At 37.7% G+C, this 25767-nt stretch overlaps 6 protein-coding genes and 1 non-coding gene across 8 annotated transcripts; 4 read left to right on the plus strand and 3 right to left on the minus strand.

Moving 5' to 3' along the window:
- The first annotated feature begins 909 nt into the window (after positions 1-909).
- On the plus strand, positions 910-2813 carry LOC137742463 (cytochrome P450 736A117-like). Its single transcript, XM_068482337.1, has 2 exons — positions 910-1930; positions 2028-2813. The coding sequence occupies exons 1-2, from the start codon at positions 1022-1024 to the stop codon at positions 2640-2642; spliced, it is 1524 nt and encodes a 507-aa protein (XP_068338438.1). The 5' UTR covers positions 910-1021; the 3' UTR covers positions 2643-2813.
- A 4960-nt stretch (positions 2814-7773) lies between these two features.
- On the plus strand, positions 7774-9619 carry LOC137743493 (cytochrome P450 736A117-like). The gene is made up of 2 exons (XM_068483395.1): positions 7774-8704; positions 8778-9619. Exons 1-2 carry the CDS (start codon positions 7793-7795, stop codon positions 9390-9392), a joined length of 1527 nt encoding a protein of 508 aa, XP_068339496.1. The 5' UTR covers positions 7774-7792; the 3' UTR covers positions 9393-9619.
- A 3943-nt stretch (positions 9620-13562) lies between these two features.
- Positions 13563-15809, plus strand: LOC137742464 (protein THYLAKOID ASSEMBLY 8-like, chloroplastic). The gene is made up of 2 exons (XM_068482338.1): positions 13563-13995; positions 14810-15809. The coding sequence occupies exons 1-2, from the start codon at positions 13624-13626 to the stop codon at positions 15200-15202; spliced, it is 765 nt and encodes a 254-aa protein (XP_068338439.1). The 5' UTR covers positions 13563-13623; the 3' UTR covers positions 15203-15809.
- Positions 15810-18558: 2749 nt separating this feature from the next.
- On the plus strand, positions 18559-21546 carry LOC137742169 (uncharacterized). Of its 2 annotated transcripts, none has more exons than XM_068481955.1 (6): positions 18559-19083; positions 19797-19893; positions 20459-20625; positions 20749-20824; positions 20920-20982; positions 21206-21546. In XM_068481955.1, the coding sequence occupies exons 1-5, from the start codon at positions 18955-18957 to the stop codon at positions 20934-20936; spliced, it is 486 nt and encodes a 161-aa protein (XP_068338056.1). In that variant the 5' UTR covers positions 18559-18954; the 3' UTR covers positions 20937-20982; positions 21206-21546. The 2 variants fall into 2 exon arrangements, with proteins under 2 accessions (XP_068338056.1, XP_068338057.1); XM_068481956.1 differs by having other exon boundaries at positions 19797-19884.
- Positions 21547-22985: 1439 nt separating this feature from the next.
- On the minus strand, positions 22986-23572 carry LOC137741564 (uncharacterized). Its single transcript, XM_068481259.1, has one exon. It carries the CDS (start codon positions 23569-23571, stop codon positions 23011-23013), a length of 561 nt encoding a protein of 186 aa, XP_068337360.1. The 5' UTR covers position 23572; the 3' UTR covers positions 22986-23010.
- A 286-nt stretch (positions 23573-23858) lies between these two features.
- On the minus strand, positions 23859-23930 carry TRNAD-GUC (transfer RNA aspartic acid (anticodon GUC)). The gene has a single exon. It is a non-coding gene; the product is annotated as a tRNA-Asp (tRNA).
- A 499-nt stretch (positions 23931-24429) lies between these two features.
- LOC137742333 (universal stress protein PHOS34-like) lies at positions 24430-25767 on the minus strand. The gene is made up of 4 exons (XM_068482174.1): positions 25483-25767; positions 25230-25339; positions 24800-24918; positions 24430-24700 (listed from the first exon to the last, which is right to left on the minus strand). The coding sequence occupies exons 1-4, from the start codon at positions 25658-25660 to the stop codon at positions 24619-24621; spliced, it is 489 nt and encodes a 162-aa protein (XP_068338275.1). The 5' UTR covers positions 25661-25767; the 3' UTR covers positions 24430-24618.

Here is a 25767-nt window from a genome sequence, read left to right on the forward strand (position 1 = left end):
AACGTAGTCACCTAACGGTTTAGAATTTCGTTCACTCAACAATTTCGATCGTTCGGACCGATTACGTAATTTTGGGTCCACACACAAATGCATCTAATAGATCTATCGGTGCCTAGCACCACCCAAAAAGCTCAAAAATATGGATATGTTTGAGAAAAAATTGAGTCCGTTAAGTTTTATGTGGCTCCCCAAATTGGTCGTCTTTTCAATCAAGGCTGCAGATAATGTGACCATCTCCTCTTACACGTGGTCTATTTGAGACCAAAACTTTTATGTTTTAGCTCGTCATATGTACATGAAGCAATATGTATGAACAAGAAAAAGCTTACAGATATCGTTTGAAAACTTCCAAATATATATGTAAGCTTCTTTAGCAATTAGTTTTTTTCTTTTCCTTATAGAGTCATGGGTGATTTTTATGAAGAAAGTTGAACCCTGAAATTAATTGGTAATATTGAAAGTAGCTTAACTTATTTATAAATTCATGCAAGTTTAATGTTTCTTCTTCTATGAACGTGGGATTCATTCTCAATGTGTGTGAGGATATAAAGGTAAAAATGTTTAACCCAATAAAAAGAGATCAATTTATTTATAAGCCCATAAAGTCCCTCATCTGATCAAGATGAGATTCATTCTCAATGAGTGTGAGGATTTGAAGGTAAAATAATTCAATAACTGTGAAAAGAGAAACCTTGCAAGGACTTATAAGAGATTGGGCTACTTCTTATATTACCAATTGGTTTTATGGGGAAACCTTAACTTTCTTCATAGTATCAGAGTAAGTTGCCTCATGTGTAAAGTCCAACAGCCACACATGCTCTACGTCACTTAATTCGTGTAAGCACGAACTTGACTTGAAAATTCGTCACAGATAAAAGAGAATGGAAAGATACGAAGGTAAAAGAGTATCACATGCTCACTCTATACATTGTATACAGGGATGACCCTACCTTCTATAAACACAGAAACGAAGACCACACGACGTACATTTTCTTTTCCTGGATAGGGTAGAGGAAGAACTATGATGCTGGTGAGTGAAACCTCTGTTTTGCAACCTTTGGCCTTCACTCTGCTGGCCATTTTCCTCATTCTCCTATACAGATGGTACTCCTCCGCGACAACCACCAACAAAGCCCCTTCACCACCTTCTCCACCGAAGCTCCCAATCATTGGGAACTTGCACCAAGTAGGGTTGCACCCTCATCGCTCGTTTCAAGCCTTGTCTCAACGCCATGGCCCCCTCATGCTTCTTCACTTTGGAAGTGTCCCAGTCCTAGTTGTATCCTCAGCTGAGGCTGCCCGTGAGATCATGAAAGTCCATGACATCACATTTTCTAACCGCGCCAAGTCCACCATCGTTGAGAAGCTTCTGTACAACTACAACGACGTTACATTTGCTCCTTATGGTGAGTACTGGAGGCAGGTAAAAAGTATATGCGTCTTAAATCTTTTGACCAACAAAAGAGTTCGGTCTTTTCGCTCGGTGAGAGAAGAGGAAACCATATCCATGATCAGAAATATAAAGCAATCGTCATCATCACTTCAGAATTTAAGCGAAATGTTTGTCAGGCTTACTAATGATGTGGTATGTAGAGTGGCTATGGGAAGGACGCACAATGGTGGAGAAGGTGGGAGGATGTTTACGGAGCTTTTGGGGGAGTTTATAGAATTATTGGGAATTATCGACATCGGGGACTATATCCCGTGGCTTTCTTGGTTGCGCCATGTAAATGGTTTGGTGGCCAAGGTAGACAAGGTAGCTAAGCAGTTTGATGACTTCATAGTTGGAGTTATTCAAGAGCATATGAGATGTAGTTCAAAGAGTGAAGATGATGAGAAGAATGATTTTGTCGACGTCTTGCTTGCAGTTCAGAAAGAAAACTTGTCTGGTATTCCTATTGATACAGTTACTATAAAAGCTCTCATCCTGGTAACCCTCTCTCTCTCTCTCTCTCTCTCTGTCTCTCTCTCTACCTACTTTATAAGTTAGAGGCTAATGTCTTAGTCAACACATTTCATTCTTGTAGGATATGTTTGCTGCTGGTACGGACACATCCTTTGCATTCCTAGAGTGGGCAATGACTGAGCTTTTAAGGCATCCAAGGGTCATGAACAAATTGCAGAAAGAAGTAAGGGGAATAGTCGGAAGCAAAACAGACGTACCCACGGAGGAAGATTTGGTCGAAATGCACTACTTGAAGGCGGTGATAAAGGAAACTCTTCGATTACATCCACCACTTCCATTACTAGTGCCCAGGTTGTCGACCCAAGACGTGGAAATAAATGGTTACAACATCAAAGCCAAGACACAAGTCATCATCAACGCATGGCACATTGGAAGGGATCCCAAGGTCTATGACAAACCAGAAGATTTCGAGCCAGAAAGGTTCTTGAATAGCGACATAAATTATAAAGGGACTGACTTTCAGTTGATTCCCTTCGGAGCTGGTAGGAGGATGTGCCCTGGAATTCAGTTTGCCATGGCAATTAATGAGATTGCCTTAGCAAGTGTTGTGCACAAGTACGATTGGGAATTGCCTAGCGGAGCAAGTGTGGAGGATTTAGACATGACTGAATCTACTGGTTTAACCGTACATTTAAAAAATCCTCTCAAAGCTGTTGCTATTCCATATTCATATTGAAAGATGGATATAAGAAAATGAAATTCATAGTCCTCCGTATATGTTTGTTATCAAAATAAAATTGGCGATCCTCAAGTTTAACTACCAGATATTCTGGGTTGTTCTGAAATTTTTGTACTTTGGGTGTTGAAGTTGTGCTGTGTGAATCCACTTATGTGTTGTTAGTTTACAGTCGTTGCGAAATGGGGCTCCGTGGGTTGCACGCTATGTATTTGGTTGAATGCCAGACTCAATGTGTGATCTTAGGCACCTTCAGTAATGCTTTGTCAATATGTTTAACAGTATTAGAAGCAATGCTTAGCTTTAGTGTAAGAGTTTCTGGGTCTTCCTGTTAGCAGTGCAGGTTCATGGTGTATGGTAAAGCGCAATCAGAGTGCCGTGGTTTTCATAGACGAATCCATCTTTGGCTCAAGACGAGCATTTTTTCACTTGTAGTTATGGGTGCAAGGACAGCTCTTTGGGTTTTGAAATAGCTAGTAATGGTGAAATGTTGAAATCTCATATCAACACTCACTGCCATATTTCCCATTTGAATCTACGAGAAACCAGACTAGTTTGATTTTGAATTGCGGATTTATTATTTCCTTCATGAGGTCAGGTTGAAACCCAACTCTTCAAATACACAATGGTGTTTTCCTTATTCATTGTTTCCTGTGTTAAATGCCGAACCACATTACAGGTATGCTGTGGTTTTGCATGCTTGTTTATCAGAGTACATTTGGAATGAATTCCTTCTAGACTGCACATCTTTATTTCTGTTTAACTACGTATGCAATGAACATATGTCTTTGTTTATTGGAATTACAAGCGACTCGGTGAATTTTCAGGTATTTAATGTTATTCCAAAGCAAGACTGGTACAAACCGGATGTCTATCTGTATAAGGACTTAATTATTGCATTAGCAAGATCTAAGAAAATGCAGGATGTTATGCGACGGAAGTTATCAGGGGTTTTTCCTTCATGAAAAAGGAGGATCTGTTTCCTGATTCTCAAACATATACGGAAGTTATCAGGGGTTTTTTGAACTCTGGTTGTCCTGCAGATGCAATGAACATCTGTGAGGACATGAAGCAGTCTCCAGATCCGCCGGAGGAGCTGCCATTCCGGATTTTGTTGAAGGGACTTCTGCCACACCCCCTTTATAGAAACAGAGTCGAGCAAGACTTTGAGGAGCTGTTTCCCGAACAGCATGTGTACCATCCTCCGGAAGAGATATTTGGCAAGCGCAGCTGAGGTCTGCATTCTATGCTTTTCTCCTACTTCAATCTGTTGTAGAATTTAGCATGCGCTTCTCGCCACACAGATGTTATATTGATTTCATCGCGCCTAAAAGTAATATGGTTTCAGGGCTTCAATCTCTTTCTTCATTGGAGGGGTTCGTTGTATCCCAACTGATTATAGGGTCATGGATTGCCTGCTAGTCGGCCAACATATAAACAATCGACAACGGACCTGTCTTGCTGGAGATGGTCTTCGTTTGGTGCTTTCTGCCGTGTCGTGAAATCGGAGTCCTAGCAGTTGAAGGAAAAGAAGACGAACAAGTTTGCCTTGGATTTGGGTGTCCTAGCTTTCTGATTTCTAAATTCATTTGGGTTTTCTGATCTTTCATGTCGATCTCTGTTGAATTGTTGTTGGGTTAATTTTCATTTGATGGGTTAGTGTATTGGATTGCCATCTTAAACCCTAGATTTTGCTTCATTTGAAATTTACAACTCTAATTGGGGTTGGATTTTCGGAATATCTTCCATTTCTGTTTTTTTGCGCTGAATTTCAGTAATTTTCCTTCATATTTTGGGAAATTTCCTTGAGATTTGGGAAATTTTCATCTTGTCATTTGTTTCTTTGATCTTTGAAGGGTTTTTTTTTTTTTTTTTTTTTTTTTTTTTTTTTTCCTGATATGAATTTTTGAAGCATAAAAGTCTGTGTGAATTCATTGATTTTGATGTTGAAATAAATCTTTGAAGTATTTTTTCTGATAACATATCTATGCTGGTTATATGGTAAAAGCAAATTCGTAATTCTGATCTGGTCGATACATACTTATGCTGGCATTCAATTAACATAATCATATTATTTGCTGTGTGTTTGTGTACAATGTGAAGAATATATTTAGGTTTTGATCTTACTAATACATACATACGTTAGTCATTTTCCCAAACCAAACTGAATAGTGTCTATTATATAAATAATGGGTATTTTGCAATTTAGGATTTGATTGTGGGTTGATTAATATACCATGTTGTTGTATGAAATTCCTTGTTGTGATTGTTTAAGTTCATTTTTTACTAATTTTTATTATCCAGCTTCTTAGTCCTACATTTTATCAAACATTTTAATAAATCAGTTCAATTTAGTCTAGTCTAAATTAATTCAGCTTAGTTTCTAAAACTAGTCTAATCCGAGATAATTCGATTCCACAAATGCATCCTAATAGATTTATCCGTGCCTAGTACCATCCAAAAAGCTCAGAAATATGGATATGCTGAAGAAAAAATTGAGTCCGTTAAGTTTTATATGGGGAGGAGAATTCTCTACTCTTCTATTCTCTTCCCCTTCTATCCTCTTATCTCACACATTGATTTTTATCTTATTATTTCTATAAAAAAATTAATATAAGATGTTGACGTACTTAATCATAACCGTTCCAATAAAAGAGCATGGAAGAGTAAAAAGATTAGGATGATAGAGAATCATCCTCTTTTACGTGTGCCTCTCCATATTGGCTGTCTTTTCAATCAAAGCTCAGATTACGTGGACCATCTCCTCTTACACGTGGCCTATTTGAGACCAAGAACTTTTATGTTTTAGCTTGTCATATGTACCACGAAGCAATTTGTATGAACAAGAAGACTTCCAAATATGTATGTAATGTTGTAAAAGTAGTGGGATGAAAGCCCACATGAGAAGACTTTAGGATAGTAATATATTTGTTTTTATCTTAAGTTTTGAAAAATGCTAGCGTAGTAGTTTGTTATTATGCGAAGATTTTCAAAGAAGCAATCACTTTATATTGTACTTTGTCGTAGATGTAACCTTATATAAAGCGTATTTCGTGTGTAATTGCAACACACAGCTAAGAAAAGAAGCAAGGCAATAATATCAGTATCCCTCATTTCCTCATTCCTGCAATCTTTTGTGTTATAGTTACGAAACTAAATAGTGTGATATCTAGCATAGGGATAGGTAAAATACCCTTGGGTTTAAGTAACCGCAGTTGCCTGCCTATTTAAAATTCACGGTTACGGTTATGGGTAACTATTTAGACAAACAAACGGTTATGGGTATAACTGTTTATCTGTGAAATTTAAATGGACAATTATGGGTATCACCCGTGGTTATAACGGATATCAATTGGTTATGGTTAATACTCGCGGTTATAACGAGTATCTATTTACTTATTTATTTTTGTTTTTTACTTTGAAGTTTATTTTTTTTATTTTTTTTTTACTGAGGATAGTGTGCATAATGAGCCTCGATAAAAACCTTACCGGGGATTTCAACCTATTATTGGTGATTCTAATTCAATTTATGCATATGGGTGTGTGAAAAATCATGAAATGTAAACATTCTGTTTATGCATATTGATGAATGGTGATACTAACTCAATTGATTTGGTACTCCGTTTTTGTTTGCTTTTGTTTGCCTTTCTTTATTCATTTTTTTCTGATAACTAAGTGTACAATGTAAACCTTCTGCAGTCACTTACCTCTGTTAGATTCATGCCAATTGATGTCGATGTTCCTTAATGGGATACTAATTCAATTTATACATTCAATTTATACATTTCTTTTATAGGCCTCTTTTGGCGACAACGAGTCGATGAGACTTTGTGATTGAATGTGCTAAAACATTAGTATTCGAAAGTGTTTAGTTTCGGAATATTTTGGAGCTTTGAATCACCTAGTATTCAAGATAATGACTACTTTTTGTTTTTAGAAGCTTGTAATCATATAGATTATAATTAAAGACCTACTTAGGTGTAGTAGAAAAATATCGTTCATAAACTATTATTTCAATTATTGGAATTGTATGAGAACTTAAATGATTAAAATAGGGAAATGCATGCTAAAATGGACTTATAACGGTGTTTAATTGCCAGAAATCGAAAATTATGACAAAATTTTCTTTTGTAATTTTCAAGTTGTTAGGAAAAAAAAACCATGTGGGCGGGTGAAAAAATGTGTAAATGGGGAAAAAAAAGGATAAATTCAAAATTGAGTAAATGGTTATGGTTAAATGGGTAAACGGTTATGATTAAATGGTTACACGGTTATGGGTATGCTTAATCGTTTATAAACGGTTATGGGTATGGGTATAACCATTTATGCAATTATCCAACAGGTAAACAGTTATGCAGGTATAAACATAAACAATTATGGGTAAATAACCGTGGTACCTGCCCGTCATAACCGTTGCCTATCCCAAATCTAGCACCCACTTCTCTTCTGTCCTTGGTAAAGGTTATGTCTCTAACTTTTCTCTATTTATAACATGTAAGCTTCTTTAGCAATTAGTATTTGTTTTTGCCTTATAGAATCATGGGTGATTTTTATAAAGAAAGTTGAAGTTTCACTATGAAATTATTTGGTAATATTGGGAATAACTTGATTTATTTATAAGTCTACGCATGTTCAAAGTTTCTTCTTCTATTAACATGGGATTCATTCTGAACTGTGTGAAGATGTGAAGGTAAAAAAGTTTCATCCAATAAAAGGAGACCAATTTATTTATAAGCCCATAAAGTCTCTCATCTGATCAAGGTGAGATTCGTTCTCAACACATGTGAGGATATAAAAGTAAAATAATCCAACAGCGATGAAAGGAGAAACCTTGCAAGGACTTATAAAACGTTGATATTGCCAATTGGTTTTATGGTAGAACCTCAACTTTCTTCATGGTATCAGAGTAGATTGCCCCATGTGTAAAGCCCAATAGCCACATATGCTCCACGTCACTTAATTCGTGTTAGCACGTAGTTGGCTTCAAAATTCAGAACACATGAGAAATAATGAAAGGATATGAAGCTAAAAGAGTGCCACGTCCTCACCCTTTACATTGTATACTGGGATGAACTTACCTTATATAAACACAGAAACGAAGACCGCACAACACACATTTTCTTTTCCAAGATAGGGAAGAAGTAAGAACTATGATGCTGGTGAGTGAAACCTCCTCTATTTTGCAACCTTTGTTCTTCACTCCGTTGGCCATTTTCCTCATCCTCCTTTACAGATGGTACTCCTCCGCTACAACCACCAACAAGACCCCTTCACCACCTTCTCCACCAAAGCTCCCAATTATTGGGAACTTGCACCTAGTAGGGTTGTACCCTCACCGCTCGTTTCAAGCCTTATCTCAACGCCATGGCCCTCTCATGCTTCTCCACTTTGGAAGAGTCCCAGTCCTAGTTGTATCTTCAGCTGAGGCTGCCCGTGAGATCATGAAAACCCATGACCAGACATTTTCTAACCGTCCCAAGTCCACCATCGTTGAGAAGCTTCTGTACAACCACAAAGACGTTGCATTTGCTCCTTATGGTGCGTACTGGAGGCAGGTAAAAAGTATATGCGTCTTAAATCTTTTGACCAACAAAAGAGTTCGGTCTTTTCGCTCAGTGAGAGAAGAGGAAACCAAATCCATGATCAACAAGATAAAGCATTCGTCATCATCGCTTCTGAATTTAAGCGAAATGTTTGTAAGGCTTGCTAATGATGTGGTATGTAGAGTGGCGCTGGGGAGGACGCACAATGGTGGAGAAGATGGGAGGATGTTTACAGAGCTTTTAAGGGAGTCCATAGAATTATTGGGAATTATCGACATCGGGGACTATATCCCGTGGCTTTCTTGGTTGCGCCATGTCAATGGTTTGGTGGCCAAGGTAGACAAGGTGGCTAAGCAGTTTGATGACTTTATAGGTGGAGTTATTCAAGAGCATATGAACTGTAGTTCAAAGAGTGAAGATGATGACCGGAATGATTTTGTCAAAGTTTTGCTTGCAGTTCAGAAAGAAAACTTGGCTGGTTTTCCTATTGATATAGCTACTGTAAAAGCTCTCATCTTGGTAACCCTCTCTCTCTCTCTCAACTTTAGAAGTTAGAGGCTAATGTCTTAATGAACACATTTCATTCTTGTAGGATATGTTTGCTGCTGGTACGGATACATCATCTACATTCTTAGAGTGGGCAATGACTGAGCTTTTAAGGCATCCAAGGGTCATGAACAAATTGCAGAAAGAAGTAAGGGGAATAGTCGGAAGCAAAACAGATGTACTCACGGAGGATGATTTGGTCGAAATGCCCTACTTGAAGGCGGTGATAAAGGAAACTCTTCGATTACATCCACCACTTCCATTACTATTGCCCAGGTTGTCGACCCAAGACGTGGAAATAAATGGTTACAACATCAAAGCCAAGACACAAGTCATCATCAACGCATGGCACATTGGAAGGGATCCCAAGGTCTATGACAAACCAGAAGATTTCGAGCCAGAAAGGTTCTTGAATAGCGAGATAGATTATAAGGGGACTAACTTTCAGTTGATTCCGTTCGGAGCTGGTAGGAGGATCTGCCCTGGAATTCATTTTGCCATGGCAATTAATGAGATTGCCTTAGCAAGTGTTGTGTACAATTACGATTGGGAATTGCCTAGCGGAGCAAGTGTGGAGGATTTAGACATGACTGAATCTCCTGGTTTAACCGTACATAGAAAAAATCCTCTCAAAGCTGTTGCTATTCCATATTCATATTGAAAGATGGATATAAGAAAATGAAATTCATAGTCCTCCGTATATGTTTATTTATCAAAATAAAATTAGCGATCCTCAAGTTTAACTACCAGATATTTGATTTAGTTTATAGCTGTGGATTGCGTCAGTCACTTTACCAATGTAGAACGTATATCTTTTAAGGAAAACTAATGAAAAGAGTTTGAAAAGTTTTAGTTTTGATAAAAAATCATGTTATAAGTTTTGTTTAATGATTAGTACAAGACTCATATTAAAGTAGTCCAACTAAAAATGGCTAAACTATAATAAATTATGATTTGTCGATTTTAACCCTAACAGTTTTTAGGTTGAGTTGCAAATTTTCGTCGTTAATGGAGTTCATCATTGTTTTGCAGACCTTCTTCTTTTTCTTTGAAACAAATATATAGATCCTCGTGTTATTTAATTTATATTTTGTATTATTTCATAGTGTATTCGAGATACTGTTTTTCAAATTTTCATCGTTAGTGGAGTTCATCGTTTGTTTCTCCAGAAAATAAATTTGAGATCTGCATGCTATTCAATAATAACGACGTGTCACTGTTTCTGGACTGTAAAAATAAACTGTTTCTAGATTTTAAGTAATATTGTTTCTTAAATCTAAGCCACTGTTTCTGGAATTTAAGTCATTGTTTCTGAATCCAAATGAAATAGACACACTGTATCTTAAACGTAAGCTAGAAAAGAAATAGTGAAATTTACTGTATTTAGATTCAAAGCAAAATATGCATCATGTTTCTTAAATATAATCAACTGATGCATGAAAGAAAAGAAACAATCAAAGGTTAAAACATAGACTGTTTCTGGAATTTGAGTCACTGTTTCTGGAATTTAAGTCACTATTTCTGGATTTTGATTCTTTTCTTTCTAGATATAATGTTTGTTTGTGCACAGACAAAACAAACACTGTATCTGATTTTTTTTTTTCGATGAATGCTTCATTTTTCAACTTTGATTTGAACTTTAATTTGGTTGTTTTTGAAATGGGGGAATTCGATTTGATAGGAAGACAGTGAGTTATTATTGCGATTTCATGCTGGGGTGAGGTTGGTGAAAAGTCAAGACATATTAAATCATTTAGGGATATTTACAGAAGTGTAGATTTGTAGTGGGTTGAGCTTGTAAGTTTAACTCGTGAACAATAGTTTTGGATGGTTTTTTATTGAACTTTGAGCCATTTTGGTTAAATAACATTTTGGGATGATTTTTGGTTAAATATTTGTTGTCCCAAGCTGTTTTCATTAAATCTCCCTATCTTTTAATGAAGAGGTTATGGACTTGCACCTAAACCACAACACAAATTCCCCCACATCCTCTGCACCCTCCACCACCGCTGCTTCTCAATTTTGTGAAGAAAACAGCACAATGCTTAACCTTCTTGAACCTCTACCACTGAACATGAAGTCAAGCAATGACTCCATTCCTTCTCGACGGAGGATTAGGAGGAGGAGACGGGGATAGGTTCGACGGAAGCAGATGTTGTGGGTGGGTTCAAAGAAGGCAAAGATTGAAGGAGGAGAGAAGGTGGGTTCGATGGAGGCAAAAGTTGGAGGAGGATAGGGTTAGCCAGATTTGTAACTGAAGAGGTAATAGAGGAAGAAGATGGTGAATAAACACACAAGCACATAAGACGCACAAGTGCAGCAGACACGCAATTTCTCCTCTTTCTTCTTCTTTTTTTTTTTTTTTTTTTTTTTTAATTTTTAATTTTTTTTTTAAACAGGACTATGATGCCGATGAACAAAACATCCTGGTCTTCGCAACCTTTGGCCTTCGCATATATAGCTGCCGATTTTCCTAATCGGAGCATTTGTGTATGTCTGTAATGTTTCTTTTGCGGAACTTAGTTGGTCAATGACTAATAAAATAAAGCGTCCTCCCAAACACTATACGAACTAGCCCTCTTTCGAGGGATTCCTACTAGATCCTCTTTGTGAGAATTCCGGAAATCCTCAAATCACATCTATTTTTTATTTAAAATTAAATATAAATAGTATCTGAAAAAAAAAACTGACCGCACGATATACGATGAACGAATCTGATTAAAGAATTTCCTGAATCCTCATAAAAAGGATAATGATCCTCTCTCCCCTCTTTCCCCAAAATACCACTAATTTAATTTCTTTCCATGAAGTACAATATGAATAGTAAGTTAAGGGTGCTTTGGGTTAAAAATGACTCAAGAGAGTGTATTTCTATATTAAAACCATTTTCAGTTGGCGAGTTTGTAGAAGAAGTCTCTTTGTTTCGCTCCCGACGCAAGATACTGTTATCTCCCTCTAAAATCATGTCATGAGTTTATTTACTAACTATAATTTAATTTAGTCTTTATGAAAAAGAAAAATAATTAAAATATTGGGGAATACAATTAGGAAAATTTCAACAATTGTTTAATTGATAGGATATCGAGAAAGAAATAAATGGTAATTTTATTATGAATCATTTAGCTATTATTCTTTTCTTTAAAGATTTAATTAAATGTATAAGTAACCTTAGTTACAAGATTTTAGAGAAGAGATAATGGTTATCTGAGATTAGAAAGATGAGCAAAATGCGCTCTTGTAAAAAAAATTATTGTTCTAAAAATCTTTGTCTAATGTCGCCTAGGCCCCGCCTAAGCGCTAGACGATTGGTCACTACCCCGATTAATCCTTAGGCGTTTGAAAATTAAGAAATGACACCTAGACCTACTAAGGGTTGGTTTGTATTGTTGTGCTTTGAAAAAAAGCTGCTTCTGTTGTGCTGTGAGAATAAGCAGCTGTGAAATAAAGCAGCAGAGTGTTTGGTAAACTTTTTTGTAAAAGAGCTTTTGAAAAAAAAAAAAAAAAAAAAAAGGTAGTATTATAGTGTTTGGTAAACTTTTATGCAAAACAGATGTGAAAAAAAGCCGGTTTTTCAAAGCTGGGTTTTGCAGCTTCTTGTTTTTGGTTTTTTTTTTCACCCAAAACTGTGAAAAAAAGCTAAGGCTGAATGTTTGCCAAACACAAAAACAGCTTCCAGCTTTTTTTGATACTAGCTTTTTTCAGAATCACCTCAGTACCCAACCAGGCCTAAGACCTCCCCTAGATTGCTTAGGCAGCTGCCTAGCTCACCAAGACCCGCCTAGGTTGCGACTCACTTGGACAGAAAATAGATAACTTTTATTTTGCATTTTATTCTTTTCAATAAATTGTAAGAGATTTATTAAATACTTAAATGAACACATATTATATGCTTGTTTCCTATGTTTTCATTATGTTCCAATAGCTCAAAATATATATGTCATTCTATTTTGTAGTTTATGATAAAATTATATATATTTTAAGTTTAAATAGACACTTATTTACACAAAAATCTACATAATCGTCTAAACACTAGGCCCCAGCCCACCGCTTATGTGACATCCCACATCGCCCAGGAGAGTGATCCTTATATGTATATTCCCATCCCTACTTAGCACGAGGCCTTTTGGGAGCTCACTGGCTTCGGGTTCCGTAGGAACTCCGAAGTTAAGCGAGAAGGGGGCTAGAGCAATCCCATGATGGGTGACCCACTGGGAAGTTGCTCGTGAGTTCCCAAAAACAAAACCGTGAGGGAATGGTAAGCCCAAAGCGGACAATATCGTGCTACGGTGGTGGAGCGGGCCCGGGAAGTGATCCGCCCCGGGCCGGGATGTGACAAATTGGTATCAGAGCCAATCCCTGGCCGGAAATGTGCCGACGAGGACGTCGGGCCCCTAAGGGGGGTGGATTGTGACATCCCACATCGCCCAGGGGAGTGATCCTTATATGTATATTCCCATCCCTACTTAGCACGAGGCCTTTTGGGAGCTCACTGGCTTCGGGTTCCGTAGGAACTCCGAAGTTAAGCGAGAAGGGGGCTAGAGCAATCCCATGATGGGTGACCCACTGGGAAGTTGCTCGTGAGTTCCCAAAAACAAAACCGTGAGGGAATGGTAAGCCCAAAGCGGACAATATCGTGCTACGGTGGTGGAGCGGGCCCGGGAAGTGATCCGCCCCGAACCGGGATGTGACAGCTTAACTAACACCTAACGTCTTTTAGGGCCTTAAAAAAACAACTAAAGCCAATTTCAATCTATGAAAAATTTATCATGCACTTTATAGTTTCTAAATTAAAAATATATATTTATAACAAGTGTATAAATATCACCGACCAACTCGTTCCCTTCATCACCCTCACTGCGGATCACCAACTCGTCCCCTTTACCAAACCTCCAATGGCGACTCGTGCATTTTGGCGATCAAAGTTCGCATTTTTCTCTTCAATACTCCTTCAAAACCTGAAAACGACGCCCATCAAGTCGACCCCAATGCTTCTAAAATCCACGGAACTTGAACTCGAGTCCTGGAGATCTATTCGTGGGCTGAGGCTGTATCACGACGGGAGCCCCAGAGGACCGCTCTGGAGGGGCAAAAAGCTGATCGGAAAAGAAGCGCTTTTCGTAATCTCGGGTTTGAAGCGGTTCGAGGACGACGAAGAGAAGCTCGAGAAGTTTGTAAATGCCCGCGTTTTGAGACTGTTGAAGATGGATATGATTGCTGTTCTCACTGAGCTCGAGCGCCAGGAAGAAGTCGCTTTGGCAATTAAGGTATCGAATTTCTGTGATTAAATTTTGTGAATTTTTTGCATTTGATCTTCTGGGTTGTTCTGAAAGTTTTGTACTTTGGGTGTTGGAGTTGTGCTGTGTGAATCCACTTCTGTGTTAGTTTACAGTCGTTGCGAAATGAGGCTCCGTGGGTTGCACGCTATATATTTGGTTAAATGCCTGACTCAATGTGTGATCTTGGGCACCTTCAGTAATGCTTTGTCAATATGTTTAACAGTATTAGAAGCAACGCTTAGCTTTATTGTAAGTGTTTCTGGCTCTTCCTGTTAGTAGTGCAGGTTCATGGTGTATGGTAAAGGGTGATCGGAGTGACGTGGCTTTCGTGGTCGAATCCATCTTTGACTCAAGACGGGCATTTTTTCACTTGTAGTTATAGGTGCCAGGACAGTTCTTTGGATTTTGCAATAGCTAGTAATGGTGAATTGTTGAAATCTCATTCATGAGAGTCAAGACGACCATATCAATACTCACTGCCATATTTCCCATTTGAATCTACGAGAAACAAGATTAGTTTGATTTTGAATTGCGGATCTATTATTTCCTTCAAGAAGTCAGGTTGAAACCCAACTCTTCAAATACACAATGGTGTCTTCCTTATTCATTGTTTCCTGTGTTAAATGCCAAACAACATTACAGGTATGCTGTGGTTTTGTAGACTTGTTTATCCGAGTACATTTAGACCATTATTTGGAATGAATTCCTTATAGACTGCACATCTAAATTTCTGTTTAACTACATATGCAATGAACATGTGTCTTTGTTTATTGGAATTACAAGCAACTTGGTGAATTTTTAGGTATTTAATGTTATTCGGAAGCAAGACTGGTACAAACCGAATGTCTATCTGTATAAGGACTTAATTATTGCATTAGCAAGATCTAAGAAAATGGAGGATGTTATGCTACCGTGGGACAGCATGAAAAAGGAGGATCTGTTTCCTGATTCTCAAACATATACGAAAGTTATCAGGGGTTTTTTGAACTCTGGTTGTCCTGCAGATGCAATGAACATTTATGAGGACATGAATCAGTCTCCAGATCCGCCGGACGAGCTGGCATTCCGGATTTTGTTGAAGGGCCTTCTGCCACATCCCCTTTTGAGAAACAGAGTCAAGCAAGACTTTGAGGAGCTGTTTCCCGAACAGCATGTTTACGATCCTCCGGAAGAGATATTTGGCATGCGTGGCTGAGGTCTGCATTCTATGCTTTGCTCCTACTTCAATCTGTTGTAGAAATTAGCATGCGCTTCTCTCCACACAGATGTTATATTAATTTCATCGCCGGATTAAAAGTTATATGGTTTCAGGGCTTAAATCTCTCTCTTCATTGGAGGGCTTCGTTGTATCCCAACTGATTATAGGGTAATGGATTGCCTGCTAAAACCTTTAGGTGGTTTATCCCATACATGTAAAATTGTTATACTTCTTTAGAGCATCAAAGATCGGAGTTCTTGGAACGTAACTTGTCATATTTTGTACACGTTCTTGTAGGCATGTAAACTTTTGACCTGACTATGTTGACAAAGATGAGCACATATGATTGATTGTTGTTTTTGTACCCTTTGTATCTTGGTACTGCTAATCTCCAAGTTTAGGAGACTGCAGTAATACTTGGGATGCAATGCAGTTAAGGGGCTTTTATGTAAGGAGAACTAGAAAGAACTATAACTTGGTTTTGGGTCGGGTTTAAATTGGATTGGGCCTGACTGAATTTAAATTGGCCTGTCTAAGATAGAAAATTGTCCAGTAACAGTGCTTTGCTAAGAAAATCATTGATTAACAAATTTTTGAAGAAGAATGTTCCGTCTCATTTGAACTTTCTCGTTCTATTTATTTGGCTCTCTTTCTCATTCTACAATGTTGCGTGATGGGTTACACCGTTATTTTCTAAGTCGCCCTTGAAAGATCAACTCTGGTAGAAATCAACCAATTCCAAATTCATTTAGTCATCTAATGATATAGATCAATGTTATGGAAACACTTAAATCTTAACAATATTAAATGAACAATTAATGATTTTTTATTTGATTGATTTTCAACAAAGTTGATCTTTAAAGGTTGAATTAGAAAAAAGACGATTCCGGTCATTGTGCAACATTGCATAATGAAAAAGGGAACCGAAAATACATATTGAGAAGATTTTATATAATTTTTAATAAAAAAGGTTCCCCAAGTCTTGTTCCTCAAAAACCAAGAATAACCAATCACATTTTGCTTTCATGTGAATCCTACGTGAATTCCAACTGTCTTTTGATTCTTTTAGTGCAAGTAGACATTCGAATGAGAATAATTCGTATTTCTTGCCCTTCTATTCAAAGTAAAGTGAAAATACTACTTTTCTTTTAACTTTTACTCATGTACTTGTAAATCGTTAATTTTTTATTTTTTATTTTTAGGTTGAAAACGGGGCATAAATCCAAAAGATAAGGAAAGACTATATAAACATATTACGAGGCCACGAAATTCCAGTTATATTTGCAATCGACGACAAGAAGGATGAGCTTGCTAAAAAAAAACCGAACCCAAACTGCATGACAAACCCAAACAAGCCAAATCATCAGCAACAAAATTATTTTCATGGTAAATACATCAATTTTCACAAGATCAACTTGGTGCATAAGTGCACGACAATTCAATACCAAACTTCTTAGAAGGTGATTATCTACTTATGCATTTAAAATCAATTGTAGGGCAAGTGCAACATCCGATTCAACTATAATCTTCTTAAGCAACCTAATAAAAATACCCCAAACTTCAGCACTTAAAATCTCACCTCGATCAAGATTAGCACAAAAACTAAGGCCCACGTCCCCAACGCGTTTCCAAGGACACCGCCAACACCATTGAAATTGGCCACCCCCTTACGACACCATTAACATTAAGCTTTAGCCAACCCTCAAGAGGAGGTTCCCAATGAAGAAAAGTGTGTGTTCGAATGGACTTTATGGAGGAAACCATATTTGCCTGAAGGCAATCTTTCAAGTAGACAATAATAACGGATTTGGGATCATTACGAAGAGCAAAATCCTATTCAAAAATACTTTTGTTTCTCCAGTGCCACAAGAACCCGCACACTTGTAAATCCTAGTAAATTATGTGTAGGAATCCTATGAGATTGAGAAAATATTTCCTTGTACAACTTGTATTACTTGAAAAGCAAGTTTCTCTCTCATTTGTTAATATAAATAAAGATACAAGATACGAAGAATATCACACTCAAGAATTCCTCAAGCACTTCTCTTCTCTCTGACCGATCTTCCTCTTTCTTCCCTCACTAAATTCATACTCGAACCGTATTTTTCACACTAAAGGACCAAAGCATGGGAATTTTTTGCTGAAGAAATCCAACTGACCTATATGGTAAGCAAAAGTGACACATCCAGCTTTAAAATTAATCACCAAAACCTATACATATTCTTTCAAACCAAATAATTGTACCAACTATGTCGTAAGCAATCCACTTAGTACAACAAGTCCCACTTCAAACCAAAACCCATATCCAAACAAAATTACATTCATAATACCATGTTCACACAATCTGCCATTTTCCTATTCATGACATCTCAGGGTTTTGGAATATCTTTCCAATGCAGTACAAGATAGGAATATGATTCCAATCCTCATAAGAACGGCAGATGGAAGCTTGTGTGGAGGTTGGACGCAGCAAGTGGATAATATGTTCTGATATCATTTTAGGATATGAGCATCTACTTTATAGTTTTTACACAATGAGTGCGAAGATTCAAGATCGTTTAGACACTTGTTGCAAGCCCTTCATCTCCCATTGTGAAAACAAAATCACATTATTCATACAAACGGCGAAAATCTAGAACGAACCAGGTTGAACAATTGAATATACAATCAAAGATCCAAATTCAACTGCCAAAGATTCCAGTACATAAAATGCTCCGATTTGCACTTATAACACCACAGAGTTTTAACTAAGATTTTTCTACATGTTCATGAGCTATGGTCCTACATAACACTGGTGGGTTTATTCATGAATCGTGCCTTGATATCAATAGCAAGAGAATGTTGGACCATGAAGCATATCGGACAAAGCAAGGCTTATCTAATTATCCACTTGGTGGGATCAGAAGCTTTCAGATTCATTTCTCCTATCCCTCACTTGAAGTCATCGACTCATATATCCCACAAAATATAATCGAACAATGGGGGCCATTGGGGGAGAGGAATTAAAAGTCGAGTCCAGGCCTAGAGTGCTCGAGAGAGATGAGATGAAGATACCCCACAGTATCAATACAGAAATTGTCATAGTTAGTATGAAGGTTCAGGATTCGATCTATATTTTAAATCAAATTTTGTAAATCAAATGAAGTGATTGTTAATGATTGAATTATTAGTTAAATGTTGATTAGCATACTTATTTCATATTGGTGACATGCAATTTGGTTTAAAATTTTGATTTTCCTAGCATTACTCTCGAAATAATATGGCACTACCGTACATCCACTTGGCAAAAGGAGTGGAGCCCACGTGGCATCTATCCATTATGTTTGTGGGGAAAAGATAATTACGGTGTTCAACTAAAAAAAAAAAATAGAGATGATTATAGTGAGGAAAACAGAAGGGCAAGTTCCAAATCATTTTTGATGAGGAGAAACAAATCTTTGGTTGCATGAAAACGGAAGAGCGTTTCTTTTTCTTGGGGTGATGATGGCACATGAGCGGCACTACATGCAGTACCGTCTTTTATACAGCAAGTGCCTATATAAATTTTGAGTTTTGGATACTCTGTGTGTCATCATCTTCACCCCGTGCTCTCTCTCAACTTTCTGTCTGATTTCTTTCTTCCTCTGCAAATCTTACCTGCTTTGTTTCTTCAACTGGGTTTTTTTCTTGGAAGTTGCTTTTTTGGAAAGTGTTTTTTTATTCTGGAGTTGGCTCTTCTGGTTGACTTAGAGAAAGAGAGGAAGTAAAAAATGGAGAGTAACAATAAGAAGCCGGGCAATTCATGTTCCTCATTGACTGCTGATCTTTTTGGTACCAAGGAATCTCCTCCCAAGTCTTCTACTGGGATTTTTGCTTCCATTTTCCCACCTCCATCACAGGTAGTTATGATACTTCTACTGCGTTCATATTTATGCTTTCTGTCTTCTTCTTTTTTTTTTTTTTTTTTTACTTGAGCAATACTGGAAAGGGAGATTCAAATTTGAATACTAAGAGCACACTGCTCCAGTTAATTTGCCTAAGCCCGAGGAGGATTCAGGGTTGATTTAAAATTGAAAGCAGAGAAATTGGGAAAGGATGAACCTTATTCATTGGGTGCATATATATGCTTCTTGTTATAATTGTTTATATAATTTCTGAACTTTATGTATAATAGTGAATTGAAAATTGCTTAGAAAGGAAATGTGAAATATTGCAGAGAAATACCAAAAGGGGAAATGAAAAAAATTTTCGGTTTGTTTAAGCAAAACATGATTTGGGTTCTTAGTGGATTTGTTGGTTAAGTTTTTGTGAGAAGGGGGAAAGCTGACAACCCAAATTAAAAAAGCACTATTTTTCCTCATGGTACTCATAGCTCTTTGTATAGCATTATTCTCTAGCTTAGTGGATGGAAAAGTGAGGGGCTTGTGAATAGAGGTGCACAACTAGCCGTCTTTAAGCGGGCTGGTCTTTTGAAGGATCCAGGCCGGTCCGGCCCATTGTACACCTCTGCTTGCTAGTGTTCCATCCACTGAAAGTGTCTTCGGCCACTACTAGATCTTCTGTTGAATATATGCTCTAGTATCTGACATTTTTTACCTGATTTAATTTTAAGGTGGTTGGGAGGAACTCTTCAAGCTCTGAGCTGACAGAATATTGGCAGCAGCAGTCCTTGAGAAATCATGCACGGAACACCAAGCAAGGTACTGCAGGTTTGTATCATGTTGATTTTAGTTTCTTGTATTACTCCTAACTGGAAGAAATCTTGTTTGATAGGCAACATTTCTACTTTGATAGAAGTTTTAAGTTCTTAGAACTGTACCGTTTAATCTCTGCTAAGATTATGTTCCATCGTCATCAGATTCCCTGCATTCTCTAACACTAGCCCCTTGGCACACACTCTACTTTTATAGGTAACAAATTGTAACTCACTTTTTGTATGATTAAAACAACCCGACTTTAAGTTACTTGCTTGACTGCCTAATTCTTTTCGACGCTTTCTGGACATATTTTTGTTTTCGTTTTTCAATTTAAGAGTTTGTTAATGTGATATTATATCCATATATAATGAAGGGTTTTCTCTTTTAGCATTTTCATTAACAAAAAGGGCATTTAATGGATTTTTGAATGTTTAACCTTTAACGCTTTCTTTATGTATAAGTATATAGATTATCGTATGTTAGTTTTGCAATTCTCTACAACCTCTTGATGTTGGATATTGAACTTTGTTTTTAAAGCTTATTGCCTCGGCCTTTGCATTTTTCTCGAACTATATAGCTATAAGTAGCGAAGGTGCACGCTATAGCATACCCAACAAGGACCGGAGTTCAGTCCTTCAGGAAGAAAGAGCAGAACCATGTTATCTAAGTTCATCTATTTACTATGGTGGGCAAGAGGTGTATTCCCAGTCCCCAAGGACCCATGCCTCTGGATCCTATCCTATAGTGAGTCTTGATGAGTTGATCACATAATATACAGACTTGTACCGTAATATTAACGCTGTCAACATGATTAACGGATAAAAGGATATGAAAAACTTATTCTGTTTGTTACTCTGACTGAATTAGTTCAAGAAAGATGCGGGAGAAGATGATCCAAATGGAACCAACTCGAACAGTGCCGCCCGAGGAAATTGGTGGCAAGGTACTGATATTGGAGATGGCATTAGTTGTATTAATAATTTAGAGCTACATTGTAGAGGAGATCAGCGTATGAACTTCTGACTTGCGTTTCTGCAGGTTCGCTCTATTATTAGGATTTTCCCTTCACTGTCCATATGAATTCTTCATCTATTTTTCAAGGTATATTCATTCACTCTTAGATCAATTTCTCGAAATAAATTCTCTTATTACTTCAACAATTTAATAAGATCAGAACGTCTCTTAGCATTGCGTTTTCTCCCTTTCACAAGATAAATAGTCACAATATATTTTCCTCTTTTCAATTTATATGAATTCATGAAGCCTGGCATACTGTAAAGATATCACGTAAGGAGCTGATGTAAGAAGATTTTATGTTTTGCAGGAATTCACTGGGCCTGGGGTTTAAGTACGGAAGTGTAATATAAATAAGTGGCTGATGTGCGCATTGGTTGCAAAAGATGCTGGACAGGAAGTGCAAGCTTTTATGTCGGTATGGTGAACTGTTTCATTGGACTTTTTATCAAGAAGATGGTTTTCCGAAAATGTAGTGTTCTTACCACCCTCCGCCAAACTATGTTCTGTGTGTAGTTTGAAGGTTGTTTATCCTGTTAAATTAAAGCCCGTGGAGGACTCACGGGCGAATGATATGAGCCCCTTGCTCTTTCATTGTGAACATATATGCTTGAAGTGACTACTGTTTCTTATGCAATGTGTTTTGTATTATGACGCGTTTACGGTTTGTTGAAGAGTACTGCATTTCCATTAGATTAAAAGTTTTCATGGTTGCTGGCCAAGCAAAACTCGAACCTTGTCCGTTCGAAAGATTTAGATGATACATGGAATTTTAGCAGAGAACAATTGTCACAAGAAACCTGGCCAATCAGCCACTTTGTATATGGAAATTGTCAAAGATACTTACAGCTTCAACACAGATTGGAATCTCACCCACAATAAGGTACAGCTATCTGGCCTTTTATCATTATGCCGGTTCCTTGTTAGAAAAGCTTTGCTTCTAACGCTGAAATTTCGGTGACAAGATGATGCCGCAATCGGGGACTAGATATGTATTAGTCATCTGCTAAGTTAGTATCATGGAATCTGATATTGACAATAGTTCTCCCCACTTTTCTCATCATTGGATATGCAGAGGAAAAGCCTTTCATAAGTAGCCACCATTTTCTTTGCAGTTAACAACTGCAATCCTCTCTGCCTTGCTGCCTGGCCTTTCTGCTTCAAATCTCCTCTGCCATCACTCCAAACTCTATAGAGGATCTTCTTTAGTGAAGCTCTGGCAAGCTTTGTTGCCATTACTGGCTTCCCCGAGAGCATTGCTTCCAACAATGTATGATGCAATCCCTGACGTGACGAGTCCGGACGAAAATATCAATTGCTCAATTGCGTTGTAGAACTCAGTAAGCTGAGCTTGTTCCAGTGGCCCCAAAACAAGTATATCCGTTCCAAGATCTCATTAAATGGTATGTAAATCGTTGAACAATCAGACAAACCTTACTTGCATGGCATTTACAATTAGGAGTTCTTCAGCATGACATATACTCTAGCTTGCATCAAATCAACTCAATTAAAACCTAGATTATGATCAAGCATCTAAATAATCAAACCTAAAATCCCCATTTAAATTAGACTTAAACTTTAGGATTCTAATCTCGAATTTGCTCACAACTTAGTACTTAGAGAGCCTAAACAAGTGGCTCTCTACCATAGTGGCGGAGAGGAGTGTTGCCCTTGCATCAAGGCGTGGGTTTAAACCACGTTGGCTTCCTATTCTAACATCTAATCTAACAGATCTATCGTCTAACAAAAAAAAAAAAGTACTTAGAGCCTAAAATAGAAACTCTAAAGGAAGATACTGCACCATAAATAATCAAACCTATCAATTTATCAAAGCTTAACATGATCGATCACTAGGGACAGTAAATTGGTACGCATTTAATTAAATGGAGATCCATTTAAGCGTACATATGTGTTAACTGTGGTGATGAGTGGTGATATTTGTGCTTGTAATGGCAACGATGTTGATATATGGAGCATCCATTAACCATCTCTATCAAGGACAAGTGAAATTTATTCAAACGACGTCCTATATACTGAATTTATATACATATAATTTATATTAAGATGCAAAGAAGATGCACAAATTTAACATTTCTTTTGATTAATCATACGTTTCTATCTCGTAAAAGCATGTAGCACAAGAAAAACATAGATAAAAAGAGCTAGAGGAACCAAAGTCACCAGAGGACCAATTGCAGCCAAAGTGTAAAGACTCCCACAACCCAATCTCCCCAATTTTATCTGAACCAAGTCCACCAGCGCCATCATCAAAAACCCACATCCCAAAACAGACCCGAAAGCCGAAACCAGCGTCCCGACCCGCAAAGCTACCCGGTTCACATGACCCACGTGCGAACCGGAGTCACCGCCATTTTGAACCACAATGTCTCTGCTGATCTTGATGGCTTGCTTGAGGGCCAAGGCAATGAGGCTGGAGAAGAGGAAGGAGCTGAAGGAGTACACGTGGAAGGCGATGAGGCCCTCTGCGGAGGAGACCCCAGCGGCGCAGGCCACGTCGGAGCCAATGAGCATGGCGGCAGGATCGGTGGTGGGGTAAAACGTGAGGCCGACGAAGAGCGCGAAAGAGAAGAGTGAGTTGACGTTGACGATTCCGTCCAAGGCCATTATGTGGATTCGAGTGGTGGATATTGGAAGGCACCGTGACGCAGCGGACATTTCCGGTTTTGGTGGCGGTGTAGGTAGTGGAAAAGAAAACGGAAAAAACATATTTTTGTGATTTAATGGGATTGTCCTTTTTTTTTTTTTTTTTTTTTTGCTTTGTACGGTGATAGTGGTGGAGTGGCTTTGAAGCTTGAAATTTGGAATCAAGGGTTTGCGTGTGTGTTTTTATGGGTAACGTGTTTTTACAGGCAAGGAACTGAGAGGAGGGGGAAGAAGCAAGAGACTAGTGAGAGTTTGCAAGGTGTGAAATTAAAAAAAATGTTTAGAAAAGCAAAACATTACGCCGTTGCCGGGGATCGAACCCGGGTCACCCGCGTGACAGGCGGGAATACTTACCACTATACTACAACGACTTGTTGAGATGATATTATAACATGGTAAATTTATATTATAAGACGCTAATCACCAGTTTATTGTAATTCGAGACCAGCTTTTTTAAGGCAAATGTTTGAAACAACTCTGAAGTTTGTCAAATTTACACCAAGTATAACCCCTTGGGCTGTGAAAGTACCCCGAATGCTTAGGTCGACTATAAGGTTGACATATATACTTAGGCAAGGTTTTAGGTTCGACACCAGAAAATTTGTCGCTCATTAAGCGAGGTCATTTGGTATAATTCCCCTACTTGTTTCTCTAAGTAAAATGATGCCACCATATGAGGTTTAACAATAACGTTTTATGATATGATTTTGATTTTCAATCCTAATATAGTGTGCAATATTGAGTGCCACATAGTTGGAGAAAATAAAAGTTGAGAGAAAAAGGAATATAAGGTTTTGAGAATTTTGAACTTGTACAAACGTCAAGAGGATTCTTTATCAATTCAGCTAAAAGAAAATGCAAATTGGGAGCTACATAATTCAAGTTCATTATTCAAACTGATACAACAGGAGTAGTTTCATACAAACAAAGATTAAATTATTGAGTACATATATGCAAACTGGGAGGCACATAATTCAAGTTCATTAACATTAGCAACAAGCAGTACAACATCCATTTATCTCCCCTCATCAAGCTCGTTTTAGAGGTACACAATCTTAATCAGGCAATATGATCCTTGACAATGGTAACAGGGCAGATTGCATTTGCCATAACGTAGCTGGACACACTTCCCAGCAGCACCCTAAAATATATTCAACAAAATATCCAAGAATTATACTGTGAATTGTAATATGTAGCACAAGTGTTCGATGTATTAAGGTTGGGTTCTTCTTTTATTTACCTTTGAATGGAACCAAGGCCCCTGCTGCCAAGGACCAAGCAGTCGAGTTTTAGTTCTTCAGCTGCTCCACAAAGTTTCTCTCTTGCATCTCCCCAGTAGATCTTTGCCACCACCGTCGCCTATAACCATCGAAAATGTTCTTGTCAGACAGTTTCTATCATGTCAAACCATCAACCAACATCATTGATCAATTGAATTTTCGTTTTTAGGTTTGATAACAAATTAACAGTCTAACAACACAATGTATTTGATATCTAATCACGTTTCAAATTTATACTTTCAGACAAATAAATATATTGTCGAATCACAAATTTAAACAAGAATTAATTAATTAGCATAATTAATAGTTCATCAAGTTCATGGGAAAAAAAAAAAGATTCTGAACCTACAAATTACATAAAGTGGGGATGAATACAAAAACTACACATACATGTTTCTGCCTAGACACTGTGTCAAGCAAATCCAAGACCTCTGCATCAACCTTGACGTCGTACTTCTCCATCACCAATTTTTCACGGAACTCCGTGAATGGAATCAGAGCTGCATAATCAAACATCCAAATCACAAGCTCAAAAAAATCAAAATCATCAGAAAGAAAATACGATATATGCAATAAAACTTGATGAATAAATAGGATGAAATTTTGAAGAAGCAATAAGATAATGAAAATTAAAGTACAGTACGTGATCCGGTGGAAGACCAAAGAGTGCTGCGACTCTCATCGCCCTGAGAGGGCTTGACATGGATGACATACAAGGTGTCACCCTTTTCGTGGATCAGATTATCGATGGCCCATTTTAGAGCAAGCTTGCATCCTTTGGAGAAATCTACGGCCACCCCGATTTTCCTATCCCTTGTCATGGTATCGAAACACACCAAAACCAATTAGCGTGAATTACAGAACAAATGCTTGAGAGCCTTGAAATTGAACAACTTAATGGCAGTACTGAGTTATACAGTAGAAAAAA

The sequence above is a fragment of the Pyrus communis genome, chromosome 8 (assembly GCF_963583255.1).
Source record: "Pyrus communis chromosome 8, drPyrComm1.1, whole genome shotgun sequence".
Lineage (NCBI taxonomy): Eukaryota > Viridiplantae > Streptophyta > Magnoliopsida > Rosales > Rosaceae > Pyrus > Pyrus communis.